The sequence below is a fragment of the Sabethes cyaneus genome, chromosome 3 (genome assembly GCF_943734655.1).
Source record: "Sabethes cyaneus chromosome 3, idSabCyanKW18_F2, whole genome shotgun sequence".
NCBI lineage: Eukaryota > Metazoa > Arthropoda > Insecta > Diptera > Culicidae > Sabethes > Sabethes cyaneus.
Window position 1 is genome coordinate 21,417,073 of NC_071355.1, and position 27,755 is coordinate 21,444,827.

Genomic DNA, 27,755 nt, shown 5'->3' on the forward strand with positions numbered 1-27,755 from the left:
GCCGCTTGATCGGTGTTTAATTTGAATGCATTCATTCCACCAGGGTACAGATTAAAAATGTTCAGATTAAAGAAGGTCATATACCAACGGGGGTACACGGTATACAAATATGCTGATATATAGTGAAGGTAGCGCAATGTGGCAGGCTGTGGTGGGCTGGACACGTGGCCAGAATGCCCGATGAAAGAGTAGCCAAAACTATTTTCAGCAGAGAACCAGGAAGAGGCCGTAGACTCCGAGACAGACCCCGCACCCGGTGGGTGTGTGCTGTCGAAGACAATGCACGTTCAGCTGGTGTTCGTGGGTATTGGAGAATGGCAGCCCAGGACCGACGGTACTGGAGGACCATAATTCGTTCGACGCAGGATCGGTAACGGACCGTTGCCACTAAAGTAAGTAAGTAATGTCACTAATGTGAAATATTTAAATTTTTTTGAACCATTTTGATCAAAGATCCTGATCAACAAAGCAGACAACATTTTCAAACGACTGCTCGATTGCTCGAATTCTTTGATCTCCTCCCTCCAATCATTATAGAGTGTTTGCCAGCACTGCTTCTTTTGCATAACAAATCGTGTGCTCCGCTCTGTCATTCAATCAAAACACCGCCCGCCGGACCGCAAGGAGAACCGAACGGTAATTCCTTTCCTTTCCCACCACCCCTCGAACAACCCATCAACACTCACACATTTTCTTCCTTTTCTCCTCGCCAGTCGCCTTATAGCTTACTCAAAGGAGAAGTGTCAAAATCGTTGATTTTATTGTGAAAAAAAATCCTTTTTAGATCTGCGCGGCAGCTGCAACATATATTATTCTATCAACAGCAGAAGAAAGTTTTTCTCTCGACGGACCTACATCTATTTTCATCAGCAAATCTGTTATCATTCCAATCGTTTGCGGAACGAACTTGTGCGCTGGGTGACGGAATCTGCGCGTGAACAATCGCGGACGCCCGTGTGATTAGTGATTTATTAGCACGAGATGATTATGACGATGGCGACGGCGACGACAACGATAAGCAGACGGGAACAATAATATTACCGCAGTAAAAGGGAATGCAGCAATAGCAGGCAGACAGTGCATCGTCCGCACATTCTCCACCATTCAGTCAGTGGATTATGGGAAGCTCCAGTGATAAGTGGTACCGCTAGCGGAAAACATACAGCATCCTTCCTGCCGAGAAAAGGGTAGGTTTCTGCGTGTTATACGACCAGTTAGAAAAAAAAAATAAAAAGTTTCGCTGCTAAGCAGCCGCAGCCTCAGGTGCAGCAGATCATTCGCCTGTGTTTCTGATGCATAACATAACACCTATTATAGGTACGTAGAGCTTTGCCCCTCTGAAGGGAAAGGAAGGCAAGTGAAGGTCGTCGACGTCGTCGTCGTCATCGTCGTATGGAATAACATATCTGGCCGCTAATCTGCAGCAGCGAAAAATAAATTGAAAGTGGAAACAGCTGCTACCTAAATGTCGTTCCCAGTGAAACGGAACAAAGTGACTGAGAAAAGTGCACCTAGAATGATGGAAAACAAATTGTAGTAATGTGTTCTGCGTTCGTACATTGTTAATGTTTTAAGTTGTTGAGTTTTTATTTCCATCATCCATTACTTATACAGTCCTATTGACTTTAGAGTTTAGCGTTTGTTTTGTTACCTACCCGGGTCGGATATATTTTCGGCTCGTTTGGTGTCTTATCACCCAGCGGCAAACAAAGTAATTTCATCTGTACACACACCGTCTCTGGCTGGGTTGTGTGTGGATCGTTTTCTTTTTTTTGCGCGATACGGAAATAAGCGGACTCCAAAATGCGAGTCGTAGCGCTCGTCAGCGGCGGCAAGGACAGCACCTACAACATGATGCAGGTGACGGCGGAAGGACACCAGGTGATAGCACTGGCCAACCTGCACCCGAAAGATAAAGGTAGGCGGACCATTTCCCCGTTGTTTTGTTAGTTAAATGATTGCGCTGATAGCATACCATTCCTTTCTTCCTTTGGTTTCGCACCTCGTTTCGGGCATGTGACTAGCACATATCGGAAACGTGAACGCTTATTTGGGGACTACAATAGCGCTGATAGGAATTGATAAGGCATTTTCTATGCGGGTTTGTCTTGGTACAAACCGTAACATTTTCCTCAAAAGTATGAACTGTTTTCTCAATGCCTCAATTACCTGCTTCACGAATGCTTGTCTGCTAGGGCAAAAGTACCTTATATAGTTATATCATGGCAATACGAGACAGCCTATTAATCTTTTAATATGTATGATATGCTGTTCTTAATTCAAACATACATTTTTAAACAAGAACTAATTCCCCTTTGCCTATTTATTGAACTAGTTTTAGTGTAAACTTGTTCCTTATGTGAACATAGTTTTAAAATCCCGTATCACTGTAAGACTTGTTTCTTAGCAAGTCGCTAAGGTACACGTAATCGTAGTTAAAATATTTTCGATATTAAAAGAAGTTTTCCGAAAATAAAACCACATGGGGGAGTTCGACACAACCTTCTTAACGTTGTAAGTTTCTAAAAATAACACGACTTTAGTCAAGAATGATTGCTTTCCAGTATTACCATAATTGGTAAAATGTCACTATGACAAAAAGTATCGGACTCTTGGTGATCTTCAAACACATACGACAGTAAATACATACAATAGTACAATTACAAATTAATCATCTGGTGAATGACCCTCGGGGTTAAAACCACTTTAAAAATATCGTCTACGAGATAGTCGTCCTCTGAACGCATTGCCATAAATCGGATAAGGTTTGTAGTTTGCATTTCGCCCCTTCAGGTGCAGCGTGCAGGAAATACCTAGTTCTGAGGTGTCGTTCAGGAGCATACAAATTCAGTTTACTCAGAAGGGCCGGGCAGTCAATATCTCCTAATAGCAATCTAGCTAGGAACGTGGCATGAGCGTTGGCACGTCTTCTTTCGAGAGCCTCCAAGTTATGTAAACGGCACCGTTCCTCATATGGCGGAGGGTTGCTGGGTTCGCACCATGGTAGACTGCGCAAAGCATACCGCAGAATTTTTTTCTGTATGCTTCGATTCTAGCGATCCACAATTCGTTGATATGGACGCCAGATCACAGATCCGAACTCCAAAATAGACCTTACAAGTGCATAGTACAAAGAATCACGAATGTCCCGCCATGTTGTAGGTAAAAACTATCGGTTTATTTTTACGGCGAAAGGAGATGGCGAAGCACTTTGAGAAGCTGACGGTAAGCATGTTATTCGAGCACCAATCTTCAAAATTGTCCACAAGACATTGCAGTTCAATGCAGTCGGAGTCCATTTTAATTACCTTAATGATGTTTACATCCTCGGCATAAAAAGACCGACAGCCTAGTGGCAGGAAAGCTGATAGTTCATTTATAAAAAGAGAAAAGAGCAGGGATCCAAGGTTGCTCCCCTGTGGTACGCCAGAGATGTTGCTGAACGAATCGGAAAACTCGGATCCGATCTTCACACTCAGCCTACGGTGTTTTTTTCCTTGTTAGGGACATTAAAGCACTGTGACCAGTTCTTTGATCTATTGTGGTGTGTCTTTGTGTTGTCTTTTGCTGACCCGACAAACTTCGTATTGCCAAAAATGAAACTGCGTTGTACATAAATCCTGGACGCTACCCCCTGCAGTGGCCGGCGCTTCCGACGGCAGGTCACTGACAACAGTCGTGACCTGCGGCCTTTTCGCCCTGAATCATCTAGTGTTACTATAGGTCGTTTCTGGTAGTCTTGTTATTGACTAATGTTTTATGGAAGAGTGAAATTGTTCGAATTCGATTATTTTTAAGTTAAAACTGAACCTTGACGTGGTGTAGAGCTTTTTAACTAATGTGGGGATTACAAAATACTTTTATGACTTCAAGTGGGATTCGGGGTAAAAATTTAGTAAATGTGATTGTTGCGTTGTTCGGAAAGTGCTTTTATTCCGTTTAAAAATAAGGCCAGTATGGGGATCTCTGATAATTAATAAATGAATGTTTCTGAGGCTCATCCCTATCTATCACAGCTGTCACATATATCTCCGAAAATTGCCGGTTTGATTGAGTCGAACAGGGGCTTAGGGTTAGTAAGAGGATGTAAGCGGGATACCAGACCTGGTTTGAATGCCGAAGGAGCATTCTATGATTACAGACAATATTAAAGGTGCTATCAATTTTTATACTATTTTACATTTAATTCACAATAATAATATTTCTATCGATCGGGTTTTGGGGTTTGGTGACGGATTTCCGTTATAGATACTGCGCACTCTCTTTGGTTTCGCGAGTGCGACTCTATATTTTAAAGCTTCTGTCGACTACCGCGAACGTCCAGATCGTGCTGCGCTCAATTTACCTTGTAGACCTGTCTTGGGACAGTGCTTCAATGCTGGGGGATGTAAGATGAAATAATAAAAATAATCTGATAAGTTGATGACCAGTAACGGTCCGCAATTTGTGTTGGAAAATTGATAGTGGGCACGCGGTTGAGGACCGGTGTTTAATGGGGCTGACGAATCCTTCACTTTTTCACTATACTCCATTTTACAACTCAAGTAGTACAAAATGTCCAGGGCAAAGCACATTTACTAATTCGATCTATCATTTTTCTTCTCATCATAATCATGTTAATCATCATCATGATCATGTTATTTAAAGTGACTTCCGACCTTTGGCAGAGAGATCTCAGAGCCAGTTCGTGGAGTTCGCGCAGGGCCGGAACGCCTCCGCAGGCAGAGACGTTTCGGCTATGCTTGGGGTTCCACCAGTATTTTAGTGGGCGACATTGCCTGTCTCGGTCAGGTAATCAGTTTGCTTTAATCAAAATAGTGTGTCGTCAAGTAGAACTAACGTTTGAGGTCTCCCTGACACTTTGTTGACATCACAAAAGTTTTATAGTTTTATACGCTATTAAGCGACCAGCTAGATAACCCAAAAAAAGGAAAAAGGTAAAAATTTCTGATTCATTTGTACGAGAGTCCGCCCTTACTAACACAGGGGTAAGGGATCTCAAACCATTATTAAATAAATTCATGCCTTCGAAATCCCTCACATGCCAAATTTGATTCCATTTGCTCGATTAGTTTTCTAGTTATGCAAAAATTTGTGTTTCATTTGTGTTGTGTTGTGTTTCTTACCATCATAAGAATCTTCCCCGGCCCCAAAAACCCCTACATGCAAATTTTCACGCCGATCGGTTCAGTAGTTTTCGATTCTATACGGAACATAGGTGCAGGCAGACAGAAATCCATTTTGAAAGGTCCGATACGAATACACTAACAGGTGTGAAGTGTCGTTAATAAAAAGCAACATCAAGAACAGTTTTTGTCCCAACATGGTAGAATGTTTCGAATAAATTGTACTACTTTATGAGGAGAACTAGCCGAAGGCTCCAAGAGTCCTTTATCAAGAATTTTACTAATATTTTTTGAAACGATGGTTCTACAATTGATGAAGGGACGGTAGGGGAAAGTAATGAAATTGTTTTTGGAATGAAGGGGAAAGAACGGAAAGGTGGGGGGGGGGGGTTAGAGAAGCTACCCTTAACAAGCAGTCGTAGTGACTCCTACCTTTTGTACAATGCTGGAAGGTGCATGGGTCGAACCAAGCTGTGGTCTGAGATTATAACCGGAAAAAACACGAGGTTGGTCTAAGAAATTTACGCCTTTTATTGAATAATATTTATTGTCAAGATGTATGTGCTTTGCCCGTCATCTATTACAGACTACAAATATAAAATAAAACACCAAACACAATATAATATGAAATGCAGAGGTTTGAGTGTCAAATAATTGACCTCTCAGAAATAACCTAAGTTTTTTCTTAATAGAATCAGTCGACATACTTAAGTTTATTATGTTTCTAAAATTGTTAATTAGCTAGGGTGGTTCATTGCGCGCGTAGTTAGCTCAACGGTGGTCTAGAGTGAAGGGCATTGGTCTCCTCAGAACTACTGTACTCTGGTTAGCTTCCTAATTTCCAATCGTTAGTCCGTTTTCGTCGCCTGGGTCTTTGCCGATTGTTCCGATTAGAGTTATTATTACTTACGGAGTCCATTGCTTTGGTTTTTTTAGTGGTTCAGGCTTGCAAAGCCCGCAACCAACCCCACAGTATCGCCGAAGGGCCAACGTAGCTCGAAGGAGCCCTCCTCCCCTGTCAGTATACGACCTTGGTTTCCACCGGGGTTGGTTACCCGATCTCCACCGAGGTTGCACGTATCCCGGCTGGTACCACGAGGAGGTGGGGGTAGAAGTTGCTAGGTAAGAGGCTAAATTTCCAACGGCGGATTGAACTATTTTTTTCTGTGCCGTTTCCAATTTATTCATGTACCTACATATGTTGTATCCAGCTTTTTACCAGCCATAATAGCGGACGGCATAGTCCGCCAAATATCGTTCTCAGCACCTTCCGCTCGAACACGGCAAGGTCACGTATGTCCTCCGTGAGCAGCGTCACAACTTCAAGTCTATGAAGAACTGTCTGTCGGTCTGATAAGAGTTTTGTACCTTGTCAGCTTCGGATGGCGGCTTTGCTTCTTGATCGTAGCGTTTTGCGAAGGAAAAAGTAGGCCAGATTTCATCTACCACTTCTCTGGTTTCCGTCCGTTGGAGGCGCACGTTTGTTTCTTCGGTGTATTTATTTTTAGCCCAATCCTCCTGAACTCCGCTTTCAGTCTGGTGTAGATTACATTCGCCGTCGCAAAGTTCCTAGCTATGATATCAAAGTCATGTGCAAAGCCTACGAGTTGGTTAGCCTTGGTAAATAAATAAAGATATGATGCGTGAGTACGTTGTACTTCCGACATTTCTGCAAGATCTATCGGACAGTGAAAATTTGGTCCGTAGTGGCGCGAGCCCCATGAAGCACGCCTGATAATTCCCTACGATCCTGTGTGCTATCGATGACAGCCGGTGTAACAGGGTCTGGGAGAGTACCTTGTAGGCGGCGTTTATTAGTTTACTAGGCGTTTACCGCGATAGTTGGAGCAGTCGGGGTGATCACCCTTTTTGTAGATGGGAAAAAACCACTCCTTCCATCCATTTCTCCGCTAGCTTCTTCTCCTCCTAAATCTTGGAAATAACGAAAATCTTGGATTACCCGGTCTAGAGCCGTTGCCAGCGTTTCTCGGCAATTATTATAAAGTTCTGCCGGTAAGCGGTCCTTACCAGCTGCTTTGTCGGTCTTCAGTCACTCGATTTTTCGTTTGGCTTCTTGGAGATCAGGTGCTGGGACTCTATTCCATGAGCACTTCTAGGTTAACTTTCGTTTATCCTCCTTGTGCAACTTCGTCGTGAGGTGTACATCGAAGAACTGAACTTTGCGATGCCTGTCCTCCCTTTGGCGCTTTTTACTCCTCAGGATCGTGATTAACCGGTTCCTAGTTCGTTAGTATGTTAGTATAAAAGTTCTCCCTAGTGGCAATGCTCAGATAATTTTTCCAAGCAATTTTCTCTCCACCGCTTGTTGACATTGCCCATCAAACCAATGATTATGTATTCTCCGAGGCTCTTCATCTAGTGCCGCGGTAGTAGTCTCTCTGATGCTCGAGCGTATTCTGCCCCAACCGAGGTTTGAAGCACCTGAATCCTCGGAAGGAGGCAGTGCGTCATCCAGTATTCTCGCGTAGTTTAGGCAGATTGCGGCTACGGGTTATCTAGCTGTCTAATGCTCAGCCGAGGAGGACGGCGTTGACGTGTTTGGTATACGGTTAACAGTTTAGAGCGCCTATATACCGCTACTAGGGCGCCCCGTAGGGAATGTGTATTCGTGATGTTAGAGAAGAATCGGCCTTCTATAAAAACGTGATCAAGCTGGTTCATTGATCTGGGCATTCATATCCCCGATGACGATCTCACCAGCCTCGCGTAGAACGCTTCCTTCTCATCGTCGGGCCTACCCAGTAAACCATTTGGTTTATATATCTCGATTGCAACTGAGATATACGAAATCATATCTGAACGAAAAAGTTATATTTCACGCCAAATAAGAACATATATGTACCAAAGTGGAGGCGATATACGTGCGAAAATTTTGGCAATTATTTGTAATTCTATTTTGCGTAGTTTTTATAACACGCAACTAAATACTCCTGAATATATGATTAAGATGTAATCAAATATTGCAATCATCTATACTGCTTTATAATTCACAGTCATGAATTGTATATGAAGACACGCATGACGGCAAAACAACTTATTGTTCACTTCGATTTGACATACTCTAACCATTATACAATTCCAATGTGAAATTGACATGAAAACGATTTAATGTGAACTTTCTATTACGATTTTGTGTTATCTGGGTACCTTCGGGCGGGCAGCGCACGTTGATGATGCTGTAATTGAAGAAACGGCCCTTTATCCTCAATAAATACTTTCTCTCGTTGATCGCCTTCCAATCCATCACGCGATCTTGCATTCTACCCAACACTACAGAACACGTTCCCAGTTCGTTGGTAGAGCCACCGCTCTGGTAAAAGTTGGCATTTCCGTCGCGGATCTTTCAAACTTTTCCTTTGCGACAGGTCTCCTGCAGAGCTACAATGCCGAGTTTACGCGAGGTTAGGGTGTTCGAGTAGCACCCGGTCGGCACCTGCAAAATTTAGTGATCTGCAATTCCAAGTAGCTGTCAGAAAATATGTTGATCTGCAGCCAGGGATTATCTCGTTATTATCTCCAGCTTTTCTGAATAAAGTATTGCTGTATCTTTTGTATTTACGGTGCTACAATGCTAGCACCTCTTTAGTGACTAAGTGAATGTTCATTCAGTCATTACCGAGTTACTAGCATTGTAGCGCCGTAACTACAAAAGATACAGCAAAACTTTATTCAGCAAAATTGTAGATAATAACTAATTCTACAAATGTCCCATATAAAACTTTGTCAAATTTTACTTGGCTGAGACGGTACAGTCAAATGAATGTGAATTGAGTCAAAGCGATCTTACCATCCCTATCTGCAGCTCAAAGTTTTTTATGATTGCAAATGTTTTTTACATGCGATTTTTTCAAAACCCTTTCAAAAAAGTGAAATTTTGAAGTGAAACAATAAAATTGGAGAATACAATGGAGGTACATAGTAGTTTGTTTTTCCTTGTAATGAAACGAATATTACTGTCAAAGAAACGGAGAAGTCTTAGTCAGCAGCAAGCTGCCCTACATATTTGTAACCTATATTTGTGCAAGAATTCGTATTTTAACTAGTTAAATTAATCATTCATTTGAAATATCAGTACATAGTATATCACTACATACTGCATTCTTCCACTGCAGATGAGCTGGACAGCTACATGTACCAAACGGTGGGCCATCAGGGCATCGACATGTTGGCGCAGGCAATGGAACTACCGCTATACCGGAAGATCACTCGAGGCAATTCGATCAACACCAAGGGCAACTATGAACCGACGGAGGACGACGAAGTGGAAGATCTGTACGACCTACTGCGCCAGATAAAGGAGGAACAACAGGTGGAAGCAGTGGCCGTCGGGGCCATTCTGTCCGACTATCAGCGCGTTCGAGTGGAGAATGTGTAAGTATCGTCCACGAAATGATTGACATGATAAAGCCCGTTCTTTATAGGCGGACTTTACGGTCTAATACAATGTAGGGCTATTATAAGATTTGTGTCCGCTCTATGCATCTGTGTACGGAAGATAACCAACATGATTCTGATCACGTTGCAAAATTACTTTTCTATCATTTACGTAAGAAGTGATGATTGAAGTCACATTGGACTTGTTAATTACCAAACTAAAACTGATTGTTCATATTTGTTCTATCATTTAACGACTTTCAATTCGCTAATCTAATCTAGCTTCATTCAGTAGTTTTAATTGTCTTTAATTCCTTTGTTCTAGTTGCAACCGGCTGCAGCTCATTTCACTGGCCTACCTCTGGCGAAGGGATCAAACTGAGCTGCTGCAGGAGATGATCGACTGCCAGGTGTATGCGATCATCATAAAAGTGGCTGCACTGGGATTGATGCCGGACAGGCATTTGGGCAAATCGCTTAAAGAGATGCAGACTCACCTGGTCAAGATGAAGGATAAGTACGGGTTAAATGTCTGCGGCGAAGGTGGTGAGTACGAAACATTCACCCTCGACTGTCCGCTGTTCAAAAGTCGCATCGTCGTTGACGATGTGCAGACGGTGATAAGTTCCGCCGATCCGGTTTGTCCGGTGGGCTATCTTAACTTTACAAAGCTCCGACTGGTGCCAAAAGAACGTACCGATACGGTAGTGATTAAGAACTCTCTTGACTTCGTTGTTGATTTGAACGAGAGCAGCTACAGCGACCTGAGTGATCCAGATCTCAACGAGACGGAGCTGGAACTAATCGAGAAAGAAACCAACGCACGGGTGGCTGTCATGCGGAATTCCTTCAGCAAAGATGATCTTAACAAGATTGACGCTGGCAGTGGTATGTCTCGAAGTAACAGCATATCCAAAGATTACAAAAAGGAATTAACCCTTCCGCGGTCTCCGGTAAAAATTATAACCAAAGGGATTAGTTTAGACAACAGTGGAGAGGATGCCAGCAGCGGGACGGAGGATGCCCATCGGACCAGAGCTCACGAATGTGAGCGTGAAAAGGAACCCTTGACGAACCATCCTCGGGCGATCGTTAACTGCAAGGGTTGGATGTGGGTGGCCGGCATTCAGGGTGTAGCGGAATCGTCTAGTCAAGCAATGGAGATCGCACTTGCGTCATTGGAAAGTAAGTTTTTAGGTTATGATTGATTACTTTTTTGTAAGACTTTGCTCCCTTTCGACAGATTTGGTAACTTCAAATTCTTTTTCGCTTCGTCAAATTTGCTACATTACTATGTATATGCGTGATATGAACGAATACTCGTCTCTAAATGAGATCTACTCCAAAGTGTTTAGCTTTACTAATCCACCGACAAGGGTAAGTTAACTTGTCATCAACCTGTTTTTAAGTAGGTAGTTCTTCATCGTTGTTCCATATTTTCGCAGGTTTGTGTAGAATGCCCTCTTCCAGATAACTGTCATATTGTGCTAGAGGCAGTAGCTTATAATCGGGAAAAGTCAGGTAAGTGTTTGTTTATTTTATTACAAAGATACGCACAAAATTCGTGGGGTGTTTGAATTTTTTATTTCTGGTTACACAACTAACCGTAAATGAAAAGTAAATTTGTAAAGCAGAAATTATGAAGTTATCTGCGTTGATTTTGATCTGCATTTTTTTTTAACCGTAATTTTGGCGTAGGACTACGTCTTACGGCAAGGTTTGGCTAGATAGGGTGTCATTCCAAAAAATCTCTCTCGAAAAGCGGTCAGGTTTTGAACGCTAATAATTTAGCGGATTCCCGATCGATTTTAAACATTTTTACACCAATCGAACGGAACATCTTCTAAGAGTTGGCCCGAATGAAGAAACGCTATTATTTCGTAAGTGTACACTATTGAAACACTAAAAAGTACAAGCGTCCATGCCTAGTGTGGCACAGGCTCAGGTTTGACGTAGGACTACGAATGAAGAGTAATTCGTCTCCCAATGCTAAAGCCGATAATTTTTGTACGAATTTCATATATAGATGCCCAAGTTGCACATTAAAGGATTGTGTTCTTACATGGTAACATGGTAAGGCAAGCAATATTCCAAATACAATCTTTAAAATTATGCCACGGATGTGACTCGAAAGCTGCCTGCCCGATGTGTCGCTAACCAAAGCCGCTAACCGAATGACGATGAGCAGCAGAAGCAATGTTTCAAATGCAACCTTTCCTGCCGATGTGTTGCGACCGAATGACGATGTGCAGCAAAGGCAGGCAGAGGCAAGCAGAAGCAAGCAGAAGCAATGTTTCAAATACAACCTTTCTATATTTACCCGCTGAAGCCACTCCTATATAGTTGAAGTGTACTGGTCAAAGGAACGAATGAGTTCTCGCCAGGGTCGGCTTCTTCTTCTTCAGCATAGAGCCGGGGTGGCTCGTACTGTTTCAAGCACTCGTCTCCATTCAACTCGGTCTTGGGCCACTCGTTGCCCCTACCCCCCCCCCCCTCCTGTTCCTGGTGCCGGTGGGGTTGTTGAAGAGGACTATTTTCGTCGCACTGTCGTCCGGCATCTTTACCCGCTAACTTTCGCTAGATGTACGATGGGAGCCTCTTCAAGCAGTGCCTGTAGCTCGCGATTCATACGCCTCCGCCACTCTCCGCTTTCACTTTGTACTCCGCCAAATATCGTCCGCAGCACTTTCCGCTCGAACACGGCAAGGGCGCGTATGTCCTCCGTGAGCAGCGTCACGGCTTGAAGTCCATAAAGAACTACCGGTTTAATAAGGGTTTTCTACATTGTCAGCTTCGTGCGGCGACGTATGCTTCCTGATCGCAGCGTTTTACGAAGGGCGAAGTAAGCCCGATTTCCCGCTTGGATGCGCCGCTGGATCTCCTTACTAGTGTTGATGTTCGCGGTCACCAGCGATCCCAAATACTCGAACTCCTCTACCACTTCTAGTTCGTCGCCGTCGCCGTCAACGGTTACCGTCCGTGGGAGACGCGCGTTTGTTTCCTTTGAGCGCCAGGGACGGCTATAATATGGGATCGCTAATTAAAAAGCGATTATAGCAAAAAAAATGTGTTGTAGTTTGAATTTGTACATAGTTAAGAGAAGATGATGAGGTTTTTATTTATGCCTACAAGAGGCTTTTCCCCATCCGAACCAATCTTCCATGGAGACCTAACAGGTCGGATGGATATGAATCAATAAATAAATAAATGAATAAATAAAAAGAAATGCAGTGCAGGTCATGCAGCAAACACCCGGGCGATATTAATTTATTTATAAAATTCATTCGACACAATATTGTCTTGATGAACAATAATATAGACTAACTAAGAGTTACATTTTGTTACCGATACTTTTACACAACACTACACTTAAACAGCAAACAGCTATCGTCTCTGCAGGTGTCGACTTTTAAAAGTGTCTATGGTGATGTCAAAATCGAACAGCTCGTACACGGTGTTAAACTGAGCTGCCATGTATCTTATCGGGCTAAACTGGCCGTAGTTAACTCTCTGAGCGTCAAGATGAAGGAAATTCCTAGTACGAAGAGCCCTTTCCGGAGCGTATAGATTCAGCTGTTCCAGGATAGGCGGACAGTCAATACGGCCGATCAGGAGCTTAGCAACAAACACAACTTGAGCAGTCGTACGCCTCTTTTCGAGGGTTTCAAGTCCTAGCAATTTGCATCGGTTTTCTAATGGGGGCAAGTCCAGCGGGTTGCTCCACGGTAGCATCCGAAGAGCATAACGGACGAACTTTTTTTGTACTGCTTCAATCCTCGCAATCCAACTAGCTTGAAACGGGGACCAGACTGTTGAGCAGGTCTCGAGTAATGATCGCACCAATGCGCAGTATAGAGAAAGAAGACAAAACGGATCGCGTCAACCGTTAGCTATTTTAAAGATGAAACCGAGTGGCCTGTTAGCTTTTGAGATGATCTTTTCAAAGCGCAAACGAAAGGTGAGAGCACAGTCAAGATTCACTCCCAGGCCACGAATATGATTAACCTGTTGCAGCGCATGACCCAGAATAGAATAATTAAAGGTAATCGGGTTCAGTTTGCGGTAAAACGAGATTACACTACATTTGGGTACACTGATTGTTAACAAATTATTCGTACACCACGCCTCAAGTAGGTCAACCAGCTGCTGCAATCTCAAACAGTCAAGTGTGGTTTTTATTGGCAGGTATATCTTAGCAGGCAGCAGTATAGAGAGCTCGTTGATGAATAGTGTGAAAAGCAAAGGGCCCAAGTTGCTTCATTGTGGAACCCCAGATAGATTACAAAACAGTTCCGATTCTACCGGACCGATTTTGACGCATAAACTACGGTCAGTGAGGTAAGACCTCATCCATCTGATAAAAGCGACAGAAATTCCAGGATCGATTCAACAATATCGCGTGATCAACACGATCAAAGGCAGCTTTTAAGTCTGTATATATAACATCCACTTGCGCATTTTCCTCCATGACGTTTAGGCAGAACGAGACAAACTGCGTTAGATTAGTGGCAACTGATCTTCTAGGGAAAAATCCATGCTGATCAACGGATAAGTACTGCGAACTGCTCATAAAAAGTACATCGTGGACTATGGTTTCCAACACTTTCGAGCAGGCACAAAGTGATGTGATACCCCGATAGTTATCCACGTTCCTGTTATCTCCTTTTTTGTGCACGGGAAACATGATGGATTTTTTCCATGATTCAGGAAATACATTCTGCCGGAGAAAAGTTTCGAATAACAACGCCAGTGAGTTGATCGTTTATATGGAATATATTCAAGTTGATCGCATCACATGGAGTATCTCGGATTGCAGAGGCAGTCTGCATTTCCGAACCAACAGAAGTGTTAAAAGAATTCTTGAAGTGAGTGGCAAATAGCTCGCATTTTTCCACGGCAGTGTTCGCACAGACGGTACCCAGAAACATGTTTACAGGCAGTCCTACCTCGTTTTTCTTGGAATTCACGAACGACCAGAATGATCTAGGATTCTCGCGTTGGATTGCATTCGTAAAGTGTACCTTTTGTACAAGAGTAGATTATAAGCTTGGTATTTATTGCTGGCTATGTTAAACTGTCGCTTAGAGAATGGGCATCGGAGCTTACTGTATTTTCGTAGAGCGGAAGATCTAAGGCGCTTCAAAAATCGCAAACGAGCATCGCCCCACGCTGGTTTACGAGTGGGAACACAATCGGAGATCAGGTGTTTCATGGTTTGGATGAAGTGACAAACAGCATTGTTAACATTCGCAAAACGGTCGAGGCTACTCCAATCAATTCGACTGATTGATTCGGCTAAGGCAGAAAAATTTGCTCTTCGAAAGTCCAGGTCACTTGCGTCGACAATATCTTCAAATTCAAAGGAGATTGGCAGCTCCACTATCACTTCAACAGCGGGATGATCAGCGTCAAGTGGAACTACCGGGTCAACAGCTTCATGGACTGAGCAAAACGAGGTTGCAGATTCGATGACCAAAACAAGATCAAGCAGGCGTGAGTTTCTGTTGACCGCCGTATTTATCTGCGTTAGACCATGCAAAGACAAACCGTCTAAGAGAACAGCGCAAGCAACCGAAATGTTCGATCGCAAGCTGTCAACCACAGGTGGTGCAGGGCCAGGAAAGAAGCTCCAAACAAGACTGGATTGATTATAATCGCCGAATAATAGCGTGAAGTCCGAAAGGCAGAGGTCTGAGTAAGCCGCCTCGATGGAACTGATATGATCCTTAATGCTGTTCAGATCCCCTTTGCGATCTGGGGGAAGGTAGATAACTCCTGCGCTCATTGTGTGACCAGGTAACTTAACTCTTATCCATATTCGTTCGAGTGTATTGCATATGGGGGTGAGATCGCTGGAAGCACTTAGCCTCGTTGAGACCGCAATTAGCACGCCACCACCGCGTGATTTGTTGCTATTATGTGAACTCCGATCACAATGAAATGCCGTAAATGAATCGCCGAACAACTGCGCTGAGTAGATTTTCTCGTCGAGCCACGTTTCGGTAAGAACGATGATGTCGAAGTTTGATTCAGCCACGGCAATGAAGAAGTCACCTATTTTGGTCGGTAATCCCCGTACATTTTGATAAAACACCAACAAGCCCTTTCTCACAGTGCTACGCGTGAGTGTAGTATGCTCCGTGGGAGATGGTAGAGGTGTGAATCCGCTGGAATTCCGAGAAACTACAGGCAAAATACCGTCACCGGATGATAAGTACTTGCCTGAGTCTGCGGGCAGGAAGACCCCTCCTCCAGTTCCAACCGCAGGACCGGGACGACTGTGATGAACGCTGGCGGCGGGAGGCTCGACTGGTTCGGACAGATAGATCAATTATACTGGTCGCAGTGATGAGTCCACACAGACAAAAACGGTCCGAGCTGACCACCTTGTGGGATGAACCCATCAAAAGATACCTTATACTAACATTAATAGATTAGACTGATACATGCTACCCTTGATGGTTCAAAATGAAGCGTCAAAAAAGTGGGCGAGACATTGGAATTATTTGTGACGTTAGATGATTCGAAGCAAGGTGACGGGCTATCGAAATTGTTATTCAACATTGCATTGAAAGGCGCTATTCGAAGGACAGGCATGCAGGGAAGCGGTTTATCATGAAATCTCACATGCTCCTGGGATGTGCGGACAACATCGATATCATCGCTGTTAACCGGAGATCTGTGGAAGAGGCGTCACGCATCTTATGGAGGAAGCTGCGAAGAAAAGGTTCATAGTCTGCCAAAACGAAGTTCGGATAGCGGCTGCCAATAGGGCCTTTTATGGATTACGTAGCTAGCAGAGGTCCCGTACTTCGGTCTTGCAATTCCGTAGGAAACTCGAGCTCTATAAGACACTCTTTCGGTGGTATTCTGCGGTCATGAAACTTGGCGTTGGAAAAGAGCGACCGAGCGTTAGATCCTGACAGAGACAACTTCGAGGCGGGCATCTTGCTTATTAGATGTGCGATATTACAACAGCTGGTATTAGCGGCGATTGGTCAATGGCAGTCCAAGAGCTCTAAACGCGAAGACGGAACTAGCATTACCTTCTTCGACGCTAATATCATTTTTTTTATTCCCACGTTCCCTATTCGCTTTGGCTGTGGTCATGGTGAGCCCCAACCTTGCTGCTTTCACCTTGAAAGCCCCTTTCACTGTTGTACAGTTGATTCCGAAAATATCAACGTTATCCGCAATACATACTGATGTATGATGTTGAACAGCGTCGTACGAAGCATTTCAACAAGTTTCGTCAGAAAGTCTTACCTTACCAAAGATTTTTCGATATAAACCTTGTCGTAAAATTGTTACTTCCTAATTTGACAAAAAAACTGTCCTACCCACGACTAAAATATACGTATATTTAAGTCGTGTATCCTACCTATTTCATTTTGAAGGAACTTAAAACCCGAATGAAAAACTTCTTCTTTTACTATGGCAACAAATAATCAAAGCATACTGTGCTAGCGCTTACCTTAATTAGAAATTGCTGTGGAGAGTTGGAGACTCGTGAAGACTATCAGGCGAAGATTATGAGATTCTTCTAACCAGTTTTTAGTAAAACTTACACAGATAAAAAAAGGAAATTTTAGGGCAAGTCTTTTCGATAACTAGCATTTTTGGGGATTTAACTCAGCTTCAATCCGATACATTTTTTGCATTTTATTTTGTGGGAATTATTTTCCAAGGAAAAGTTGAATAGCTGCAAATATTTAATCATTCGCAATGATAATGTTAAGGCAACATTCATTGCCGATTTATTCCTTAAATTTAAACTCTAATTATAGACCGATATGGTTACCGATAACTGTTACTTATACAACTATTATCAACTGAAACAAACGTGATAGCATTTTATTTCGCTATCATTAGCGATTGCAAATTACCATTTTAATGTAGTACTTACTATATTTTAATTTTGTTTTTGACTATTGAAAAGTTTAAATCACTCCTGTAGTTGTTTTGTTATGCTCATATAACATTTTGTAACTAGCATTTCACAAACATTGTAACAAATGAATATCTTACTGTAATCGATTTCTCTATTTATTTCGAATGTTTACCATGTTTACATGACATTTTTACCCGCCCGTGCCTGTCTATTTCGGTTTTTTTCTGAGAAACCAAGCAATATCTTCGTCACTTTCCTCTGTGTCGAACTCAAACTCGTCAGTTTCGTCCAGGCCGTCTTCGTCTATCTCGCCGGAAAATTCGGTGAAATAACCGGAATCGCCGGCGGGTCGTTTACGACATGCAGTTTCTCTCGTAATCAAGCATGCTCTCCAATTCATGAGCTCGCGGGTGAGCGTTGCTATTTCTGCGTACGAGTAACCGGTCAGCTCTTCCATCGTTTCGGTCCATATGCAGATTACCGGCAGCGACGAACGGGCAGCAGCCAAACAGGCTGCCGCAAGCAGCGACGGGCGAATGTTGGTCATTTTAATATCCGTCAGGGTTATGTCGAGAAATTCCAGAATAAGCTCGATTGCACGAACACGCCGCTCGAAAAACGTTTCTTCACTGGTCAGCAGATGAAAGTCTGATTTTCCCACAACGTTGAGAAGCCAAAATTCCACGAAAGTGGCAGCCGTAGGAATTATCAAATGCCATTCGAAAAACTTCAGCAGAAGCACCTCGAGAAGCGTGTAATCTGAAAAAGGATACTGATTTCGAACCAACTCATTCATGCTGGCCAGTGTAGGAACGTTTGGTTCGTTTTCTTCCATTTTGGCTGCCAGCAGCAAGCAGGACAAAGCGACAAGGTTTAGACGATTATCATTAATACTATGGTTGTCCATAAAAGCATCTAACAGGTAGATGGCTGTAAAAGGAAGGGCGATGCAAATTGATATGTATAACAATTTCTTAAATTAATTTACATACCCAAATGGACAGTGGATCTTCGGAGCAGTTCGCATTCTCCAATACTTCGAATAAAGTTTACCATTATCTCGCGGTACCGTAGTTGTGGTGATGTGTAACGTATCGTCAGCCGGTTCAGTTCTGTTTCCTGCAAGATCCAGATAATTTCGTCGCTGTATTCGGTGCAATACTCCTCGAAGTTAAGAAGCTAAGATAAAGCAAAGCGTGTTAGGGCGGGAAGGAAAAAAAACTGTTTCACTACAAAATATAGGTACCGGTGAGCCGTTGTGGAACTGCATGTCTGTATCTTCAATATTCCGATTCTTTTTAAGTATTTGGCTTTTATTTTAATAACCAAATAATGAATACAATCATTGTAACGCGAGAAAATAAGATTCCACTCAATAATCGTGCCTATCAACAAAACATTGCCGTTCAATCGCGTTGTTCTTTTTTTTATGTTGATCCATCTGTTTCTGTTGATGTGAGCAGGGATGCCGGTAATTTAGGAACGTCGATTGAAATTCATCGAAAACGTCGAAAACTGAACCGACAACTGAAACAAGTCCCATTTAGAGTGACTATATACAGAGTGGCGACAATGTCAAAATTGGAATGATAATTATCTGTCAGTGTCATTCCAATCGAGCAGACAACCTATCCAACGCGTATGCAGGAAAGAGAAAGAAAAACCTAGGATAAACCGCATTGCATACATTTGGGATGACTTGGCGCCACTCTGTATATAGTCACTCTAGTCCCATTAAAAATTTTCTCCTGCTTTTCGGTGTGATGTCGTTCCTGAAAAAACCGAAAAACTACACCGAAAAAACTATACACGTGCGATCAAAGTGCAGATCACATACACCCTTATTCTGCGAGGCGAGTGACGTGACTATTTTGGAGTCGCCGCGAATCAGGTGACACGATCTGTCACTTGAGTGGCAGGAGTTTGTTACCTAGGTGACACGGTTGTCACTTGGGTGACTCGACTCGCCGTGGCGAGTCACGGCGAGCGACAATTGTCGTATTTAGTCACGTGACTCGCAGAATAAGGGTGATAGATCCACTCAACCCCCGCTAATATGAAAAACACCTCGTTCAGATCAGGCGAATTCATTTTTAATCTGAATATTTGGTAACTATTCACTTTCACATACGCGCAAGGCGCGCACCCTATGACCTTGTTGTTTTGATTTGACTAAAACAAACGTGGCTCGACAGTATCAACTAAAATTGTCTATTTTGAGTGCTGGAGAGAAATAAGTTGCATATGAGCTATATTGCCAAAGCTGCTGAGCAAGAGGAAACGTATTAAGTTTTTTTGCTTTTTTTTCAATTTGCCCGGTCAACTTAACCGTCAATTGTGTATGACGCTTGATCAGTTTTTAATGTGAACGCATTCATACCAACGGGGTTCAGATGAAAAATGTTCAGATTAAGGAAGGTCATTCCAGCGGGGGTACACGGTATTTTCCTGGTGCTAATCACTACAGTTCCATAGGAATAACACATGAATCATATTCAATTGCAAAACCATGGGTAAAACACTTTGAAATGATCTGATATTCACATCAACTCATCGTGAAAGCCACGTGAATTTCAAATAGAATGACTTTTCATAAAAGTTACCCTTTGATTAAACGTGTAAAACCAGTGAAATATTTATAAAAACTTACACCTTAATTTCATGTGGATTGCAACAGGATACGATCTAATGGTAAAACACGTGGATTTGCGGTGCTAAAGCAGTGACTACCGTGTTGATTGAAGGTTTGTTGGAAAAGCATGGTTGTTTAACGTGTTTTCCATATGAAATATCTCATTTCACGTTAAATCGAAGGGAAACACTTCTGATACCCGAATAATTGACATATGAAACAAGATTATCAATATTTGCACGTTGAAATTCATGTGTAAGATCTTTTGGTAACGCCGTGTCTATTTTTATCAGTGTGTGACGGCGTTGCTGATATCCCGCTTTTTGCGAGCCATAATGGCGGACGTGTTCGTAATATTTGACGATAGAATAGACAAAAGGGCGAATGTCGCAAGCGTAAACAAACCGAGTAAGGGTTGTTTTTCCTATGCTGGTCCAGCAAAAAATAACTCTCACTCGTTTTGTTTACATTTGCGACATTCGCCCTTTTGTTAATTCTATCTAGTTTTGAACACCATTTTTGACATTTCAGAAATACATCGCATGTTTTCTTTCTGCAAGTTTCTTTGGTTTTGCCGTGAACGTGCGGAAACAAAACGTGCGATGTATTGCTAGAATGTCAAAAATGTTGTTCAAATATTACGAACACGTGCGCCATCATGGCTCGTAAAAAGCTGGATTGTTCAGGGTTTTGCGTGAGAAAAAAGAAAGGGAAGTATTTTTGCTTTTGTCATCACGCACACGTTGACAGTTCGACATGAGATTTTCTGTAAGGGCGTGCGGCCTCCGAAATCTTTTTCAATGTCGTCATCGCGAATTGTTTAGGCAAAGCTGCCATAAATACAGATATTTGTACATGCACAAATTTGGGACCCTGCCATTTTCTCCGGAGTATTTAATTTTTTCGATCTTTTGAATCTTTTGAATAACATAAATAGTTTATCGAGTACTTTAAAATTCAGGAACATTGGTAGAGCCAGAAGTCACAGCAACTGAAATAATTGATGGGGCCCAAATTTATGCATCCACGTGTTCGACGTGTTCGCGGACGTGTTCGTAATATTTGAACAGCACTTTTGACGTTTCCTAAACACATCGCACGTTTTCTTTCTGCACGTTCACAGTAAAACTAAAATAACGTACGGAAAGAAAACGTGTGATGTATCTAGCTTTTTATGAGCCATAATGGCGGACGTGTTCGTAATATTTTAACAGCATTTTTGACATTTCCCTAATACATCGCACGTTTTCTTTCCGCGCGTTCACGGTAAAACTAAAGGAATGTACGGAAAGAAAACGTGCGAAGTATTAGGGAATTATCAAAAATGCTGTTCAAATATTACGAACGCCGTCCGCCATTATGGTTCGTAAACAGCTGGATGCAGCGCACTACGTGCGACGTAATTGCGACACACAGATTAAGAATAAAACCGAATGTCGCACGTCGCTCATTGCGGTTTTCGACTGCAACAGCAATATTGTGCCTTGCAGCCATTTTGCGAGTCCCACACAAATTCATATTTTAATAATCCAACTTCTTACGAGCCATAATGGCGGACGTATTCGTAATATTTGAACAGCATTTTTGACATTTCCCTAATACGTCACTCGTTTTCTTTCCGTGTGTTCACGATAAAACTAAAGGAATGTACGGAAAGAAAACGTGCGATATATTAGGGAAATGTCGGGAAACTCTGGAAGTTCTAATGAACACACTCTTCCCTAGCTCGACAGTGACCACCGGACAAGACATAGGCGGGCAGGAGCGGAATGGGTCATTACACAATGTGCCAAATGACTCGGTTCCACTTGCACGCCGATTGTTTACGGAGGCTTCGATCAAATGGGCACTCAGCTCTTTTGAACCAATGAAGTCTCCAGGTCCGGATGGTATTCTACCCATTTTCTTACAAAAAACGGACGCTGTTATAATGTCCGAGCTCATCAACCTCTTTCGAGCCAGTTTCACCTTGGGATATATCCCGGAAAATTGGCGGAAAGTCAGGGTGGTGTTCATACCTAAGGCTGGCAAAAAAGACAAAACCATGCCTAAGGCTTCCAGACCGATAAGTCTGACTTCAACGCTTCTTAAGCTGATGGAGAAAATCACGGATAACTATATCAGCAACGAGTTTTTAAAAAACTCTCCATTGCATGTAAGTCAACATGCATACCAACACGGTAAATCTACGGAAACCGCACTGCACTGCTTAGTGACGTTAATTGAGAAATCGCTCAAATATCAAGAGAGCACTTTGTGCTTTTCTTGATATTGAAGGTGCTTTCGATAACACATTACAGCATCATTGGGAGATACGTCGGTCACGATTTCGGTGATCAAAGGATGTCGACAGGGAGCAGTTCTCTCCCCTCTGCTCTGATCACTGGTGGCCGACGTACTCCTTCACAAGCTATCACAGCTTGGTTATGAGACCATTGCTTACAACGACGTTGTACTTATCGTCAGAGGTAAGTTTGACGCAGTATTGTCAAGTCGCTTGCAAGGAGCTCTAAACACCACCATGTTATGGTGCTCACAAGAGGGACTTAATGTAAACCCCACCAAAACAGTCGTTATACCATTCACTAGGCGAAGGAAACATACCATTACTCCCCCTATACTGAACGGTGTCAGACTGCGCTTCAGTAATGAAGTCAAACACCTCGGAATAATTCTCGATAAAAAACTGAACTGGGCTGCCCACCTAGATTATGCTGTTAAGAAAGCAACTTCGGCTATCTGGGCATGCAGGTCACTGTTTGGCAAAACCTGGGGATTGAAACCTCAACTAGCCTTCTGGTCATATACTACTATTGCACGGCCTAGGATAACCTATGCTGCAGTCGTATCCAGCTTTTTACGAGCCATAATGGCGGACGGCGTTCGTCATATTTGAACAGCATTTTTGACATTTCCCTAGTACATCGCACGTTTTCTTTCCGTACATTCCTTTAGTTTTACCGTGAACGCGCGGAAAGCAAACGTGCGATGTATTAGGGAAATGTCAAAAATGCTGTTAAAATATTACGAACACGTCCGCCATTATGGCTCGTAAAAAGCTGGATAGTGGCCTAAGGTGAATGAGGTGACAGCCCAAGCCAAACTTAAAAAAGTTCAGCGCCTGGCCTGTCTTACAGTTACCAGTGCCATGCGTACAACACTTACTGCAGCCATGGAGGCAATGCTATGCTTACTGCCTTTGCATCTTCATGTGAAGAAGGAAGCAGAGCTCGGCGCACTACGGTTGCAAAGGAGTAAAACCATACTAGAAGGTGACCAAATCGGTCATCTTCGCAAACTTCGGGAATTCAATCTGACACCCTTAGTAACTTGAGTCTCTGACTGCATGGAAGCCAGGCCCAATATGGACGTTCCATATGAGGTGATTGAAACAGATCGCTTAATGTGGAATAATGGAGGGCCCGATCTTCCATCCGGAAATATCTGCTTTTTTACAAATGGTTCAAAAAAGGGGGCCTGCACAGGCTCCGGAGTTTATGGACCCGGCATCAGGGAAACTATCTCATTAGGAAAGTGACCCACCGTTTTTCAAGCAGAAGTATCCAGCTTTTTACGAGCCATAATGGCGGACGTGTTCGTAATATTTGAACAGCATTTTTGACATTTCCCTATTTTTTTTTGTATGCCAGAATGGCATTGGGTTAAAAGGTCACTGCGACAGTCTTAATGATCGTCTTTTGTGGCCCCGATTGCTGTACACAGTTTAGGGATCGCTCATACCCATTGATGGAGTTGAGCGGAATAGTTGTAATCCTGTGCCCCAATTCGGTACTACATGGTTTATAAAGCTATTTTAATATCCAAGAGATAACGTCCCTCCCACTCCAAAGATGCGTATGGGGTGGAGGCAAAGACCATATAGGGTCTGGGGCCATCATTTAAAAAAAAATTAGGGAAATGTCATTCAAGAGTGCGTAAACGCTCAGAAAAGTGCTGTTCTAGATAGAACCGTGACAGTGTCTTCGGCGCACTTGTTGCTTGGAATATAGGGCCCTATTGTCACAGTCACCTCACCTGAAAAATTTGCGATTCTCACAGTCACCTAGGTGACCCCGCTCACCTGGGTGACTGTACAAATCAAACGGGGAGTCGTTAGGTGAGGTGAGGTGACTGTGAGAATAGGGCCCATAATGAACAAATTTTGAACTTTTGAATGTTAATTTTGTCTCGCTGCTCGCTGGAAGGATTAGCTCTGGTGTATGCTGAATCTGTTCGGAATCGATGTCGTCGTCGACGATACATTGAAACTCGACCCAGTTGGGACGATGGTAGTTTCGTAGAAGCGGACTGTCCAGCTACCGTATCACAGGGTAGTGGTCGGAGGATAATTCTTCGAAGACTTCTGGTACTGCGGAGATGACCACGTTTGTTATAGAGATGTCCAAAATGGAGTGGACTCCCGATCAGGAGATTCTAGTCGGATTGTTCGGTTCCAAGGTGTTGTAGTGGCCGGCCTCGCAATCACGTGCCATTCTGATTTGTCCTTCGGTTGCCCCACACTTCATGTCGAGCAATTGAGGCCACCGGCAATGATGTACTTCTCTCGCCGGCGAGCTAGTTTATCCAAAGCGGATCATTATATGAGCGTTTGTACCGTCCCGGGCCCTGATATACAGGCCGCAATTATGTTGATTGGGTCCATCGACGTGCTGACCTCGACTCTGTGTTGCTGTTTCTGTGATGATGGCGATGTCGATTTTCTTCAGGTTGAGAAAGTCGAGCAGTTCAATATGCTTGTTCCTCAGCGGGCAGGAACGCTTGCAGGAATTATCTGTGAAGAGGACTTTACGGTCCATATTCGTTGACGATGGTGATTACAGCTTGGAGCTGCTCAGCTAAAGTTTTACAGGAACACTTAATGGCGATTGCTTCTGAAATTAATTGTACGATCTGTTCCGTCGTGAGAGGGGCACCGGAGGCAACACCCTAATAAGATAGACCAGGCGCTGTGGTAGGACCTAGATCTGGTAGGGTAGCTGTAGACGCGAGGTGGTACTGGGATGAACGGGAGTTGGAGGCCATTTGATGAGCTGTTGAGCATTAGTGGCGGCGATTCATTGCTTGTTGAGAGGCAGGAGGGCAGGCTTGGGACTGGCCGACGAGGCTGAAGAGCAGGATACACAGTATCCGTGATGACCGGAGGTCGACGATCGGTGCGCTTACGATCAGGCTGGTTGTCCGATCGCCTAGAGTTACTACGGCTGGCGGCGCGATGGTTTCCTTCACAGTTTGCACACTTCAACTCATCATCGCGTTGTGCGCAGATCGCAGTGCACCCCTGCACGTACGAGTAGAGTACCGATGGTGAGTACCCTTAACGAAGTGGACTACTAGTAGCAACTGATCTCGAGAACTGTCCTTGACTTCAGTCCAACGAATCATCGGGTAGATGGCCTGTGGGTTCAGTCCAATCCTCTCCGGTTAGGTTTACACCTTTGGCACCTCGATTGGCGGCAGCCCATGTAGGACCACCTTCAGTGGTTTCATCGAGGGAATGTAGTGCGTATAGTGCGGCGCTTGGATTTCAACAAGAATTTGTTTCAGCTGCTCCAACTGTTGCAGGCTGGAGTACCTGATTGATTACCTCATTGCACAGCTGGAAGAACTCGGCATCGAGCTTGATGATATACCTAATAGGGGTGAAAAGCGGGGGCGCTCGTTTCTTTTTGGCGGCAGAATCACCGTTATCGATGTCCTCCGGGACATCGTGCCAGTTTCGAGTACGCTGGAAGAACCATGGTTCGTTTGAGCGGTTCGAGAGTCATTCGTCCATCCACCGGAAGCTTGAATCACAAATGTTTTTGGAATTCGTAGTAGACATGACTTCCTCTGATATATACTATTAACAGAAGCTTTTTGTCCGCTGTACTAAGATTAAAATTATGTGCAACAAAAAAGCAGCTGATTTGCTCTGATCACATCATCCCTTCTTATTTTTGCAGCTTCCGAGTTACAACACAAAAGACACACGATGCACGTCCAGGGAATCTCTCACTGGGCCCCAGCCAACATTGGAACTTACAGTCAATCTACGAAGGTTCGCTAGCTAGCCATTGGAATTGGCCTGCTTGGTACAAGATCCATAATCCTTACCTTTTTTATTTGCACCCCAACCAGGTCGGTCATATTACGTACATTTCGGGCCAAATTGCTCTGGTTCCGGGCAGCATGACTATCATCGAAGGAGGTATCCGGCAACAGTGCAAACTAACATTGCGCCATCTCAGCCGGATAGCGGGTGCAATGAATTCCCAGGGATTGCTGCGCGATGTCGTTCAGGTTCGTACCAGTCTTCTTTTTCTAGAAGTTAGTATTTACATTTACATTGGCCTCTCCACTTTTACAGGGAATTTGTTTTGTAACCAATCCAAGCTATATTTCGGAAGCCCGCCGTCAGTGGGAACGACGGACTGCCAATGCTATAATCGATTACATCGTGGTTCCGGCTTTACCTCGAGGCGCTTTGGTTGAGTGGCAAGTTTGGGCGCACACGCACAACGACAAGTTTGATTGTAAGTTTTGGGTTTTTAAATTCCGATAACCTTTTCTTTAAAAGTTCAATTCTTTCATTAATAGATGAAGAAACCGGATGCTCCATAGGCGACTACACAATCTCCATCCGAAGACGATGGAATTATGAGAACAATTGCGCGTCAGTTGTGTGTTACGTTTCCACAGGTTCGTTTACAGTTTGTAATTTTTCGACTACCGACATAAAATAAAATCAAACTTTTGCTAGGCCTGGCATCGTCAACGACCAAACTGGCCGAACTGAGCGACGACTTCCTGCAACGTCACAACCAGACGGCCCAGGCAATCAGCCGCGAGCAGATCCACGACACGATAGCGTACGTGCTGCGGAAACTCCTCCAGGACTATCCGATGGGGAATAGTCCCTCGAACGAATCCTGTTCCTCGTCGTCGGATGATCACACGCAAGATCACGCACACAATCACCACCATCAGCGTCACAATCCCCATCATTATCACACGATGGATGCAACAAGTGGCGGCGGCAGCAATCATCCGCACCAGGAGGCGGAATATTCCAAGCCGACCGTTCATTTGCGCTTCTTCTACCAGGTGGGGGGCAGCGTTTCCGTGCAGTCCCTGGTGGAAGCTATCGAAAGTTTTCTCAGCTCGCCGTCCAACGTAGCTCGAATCGCATACACTGTCGTTCCGGCATGTCATCTGCAAAATTTTAGCACCTTTATCTCTATCTGTGGCCTGAGACACCACGAGTAAGGTTTTTGATAGTCTTATTGGTTTTTTAACGGTTATTACGTGCGCCTTTTTCACTTTTACAAAGCAGAAAGAAAAATCACCCGCTTAAGCACATGCTACCGTTTTGGATTTTTTTTTGTAATTAAACAGTAACTGCAAAAGGAGGAGGCACTGTAGCTGACATTTTACAGTGACAAAAGAATTGGCACTTTTAAAAATGATTCTATTCAAAAACGAAAAGCCTCTAAGGCACCCAATCGGATAACCAATTTACTAAAACTGTACTACACGCAAGCGGAATGTTTTACGATTGCTACTATTATTGAAATCATCTGAATAATATATTGAATGTTGATAGATTAAAAATAAAAATAAAAAACAGAGAGTCGTACCTACACAAAACACACAAACGACTATCTTTCGACTAGGTCGGATGTATCCAAAATATGTGGTCATTCGAGTTTGT

General features: G+C 43.5%; 1 protein-coding gene across 4 annotated transcripts; it reads left to right on the top strand.

The window, feature by feature from the left end:
- Positions 1–753: 753 nt before the first annotated feature.
- LOC128740379 (uncharacterized) lies at positions 754–27,676 on the top strand. Of its 4 annotated transcripts, XM_053835921.1 has the most exons (12): positions 754–1,187; positions 1,252–1,317; positions 1,630–1,918; positions 9,260–9,518; positions 9,847–10,706; positions 10,765–10,898; positions 10,967–11,042; positions 26,008–26,102; positions 26,183–26,344; positions 26,412–26,577; positions 26,642–26,743; positions 26,805–27,676. In XM_053835921.1, the coding sequence occupies exons 3-12, from the start codon at positions 1,804–1,806 to the stop codon at positions 27,308–27,310; spliced, it is 2,475 nt and encodes an 824-aa protein (XP_053691896.1). In that variant the 5' UTR covers positions 754–1,187; positions 1,252–1,317; positions 1,630–1,803; the 3' UTR covers positions 27,311–27,676. The 4 variants fall into 4 exon arrangements, with proteins under 4 accessions (XP_053691896.1, XP_053691894.1, XP_053691893.1 ...); XM_053835919.1 differs by having other exon boundaries at positions 754–1,317; positions 1,425–1,918; XM_053835918.1 differs by lacking the exon at positions 1,252–1,317 and having other exon boundaries at positions 1,318–1,918.
- The last annotated feature ends 79 nt before the right edge of the window (positions 27,677–27,755 follow it).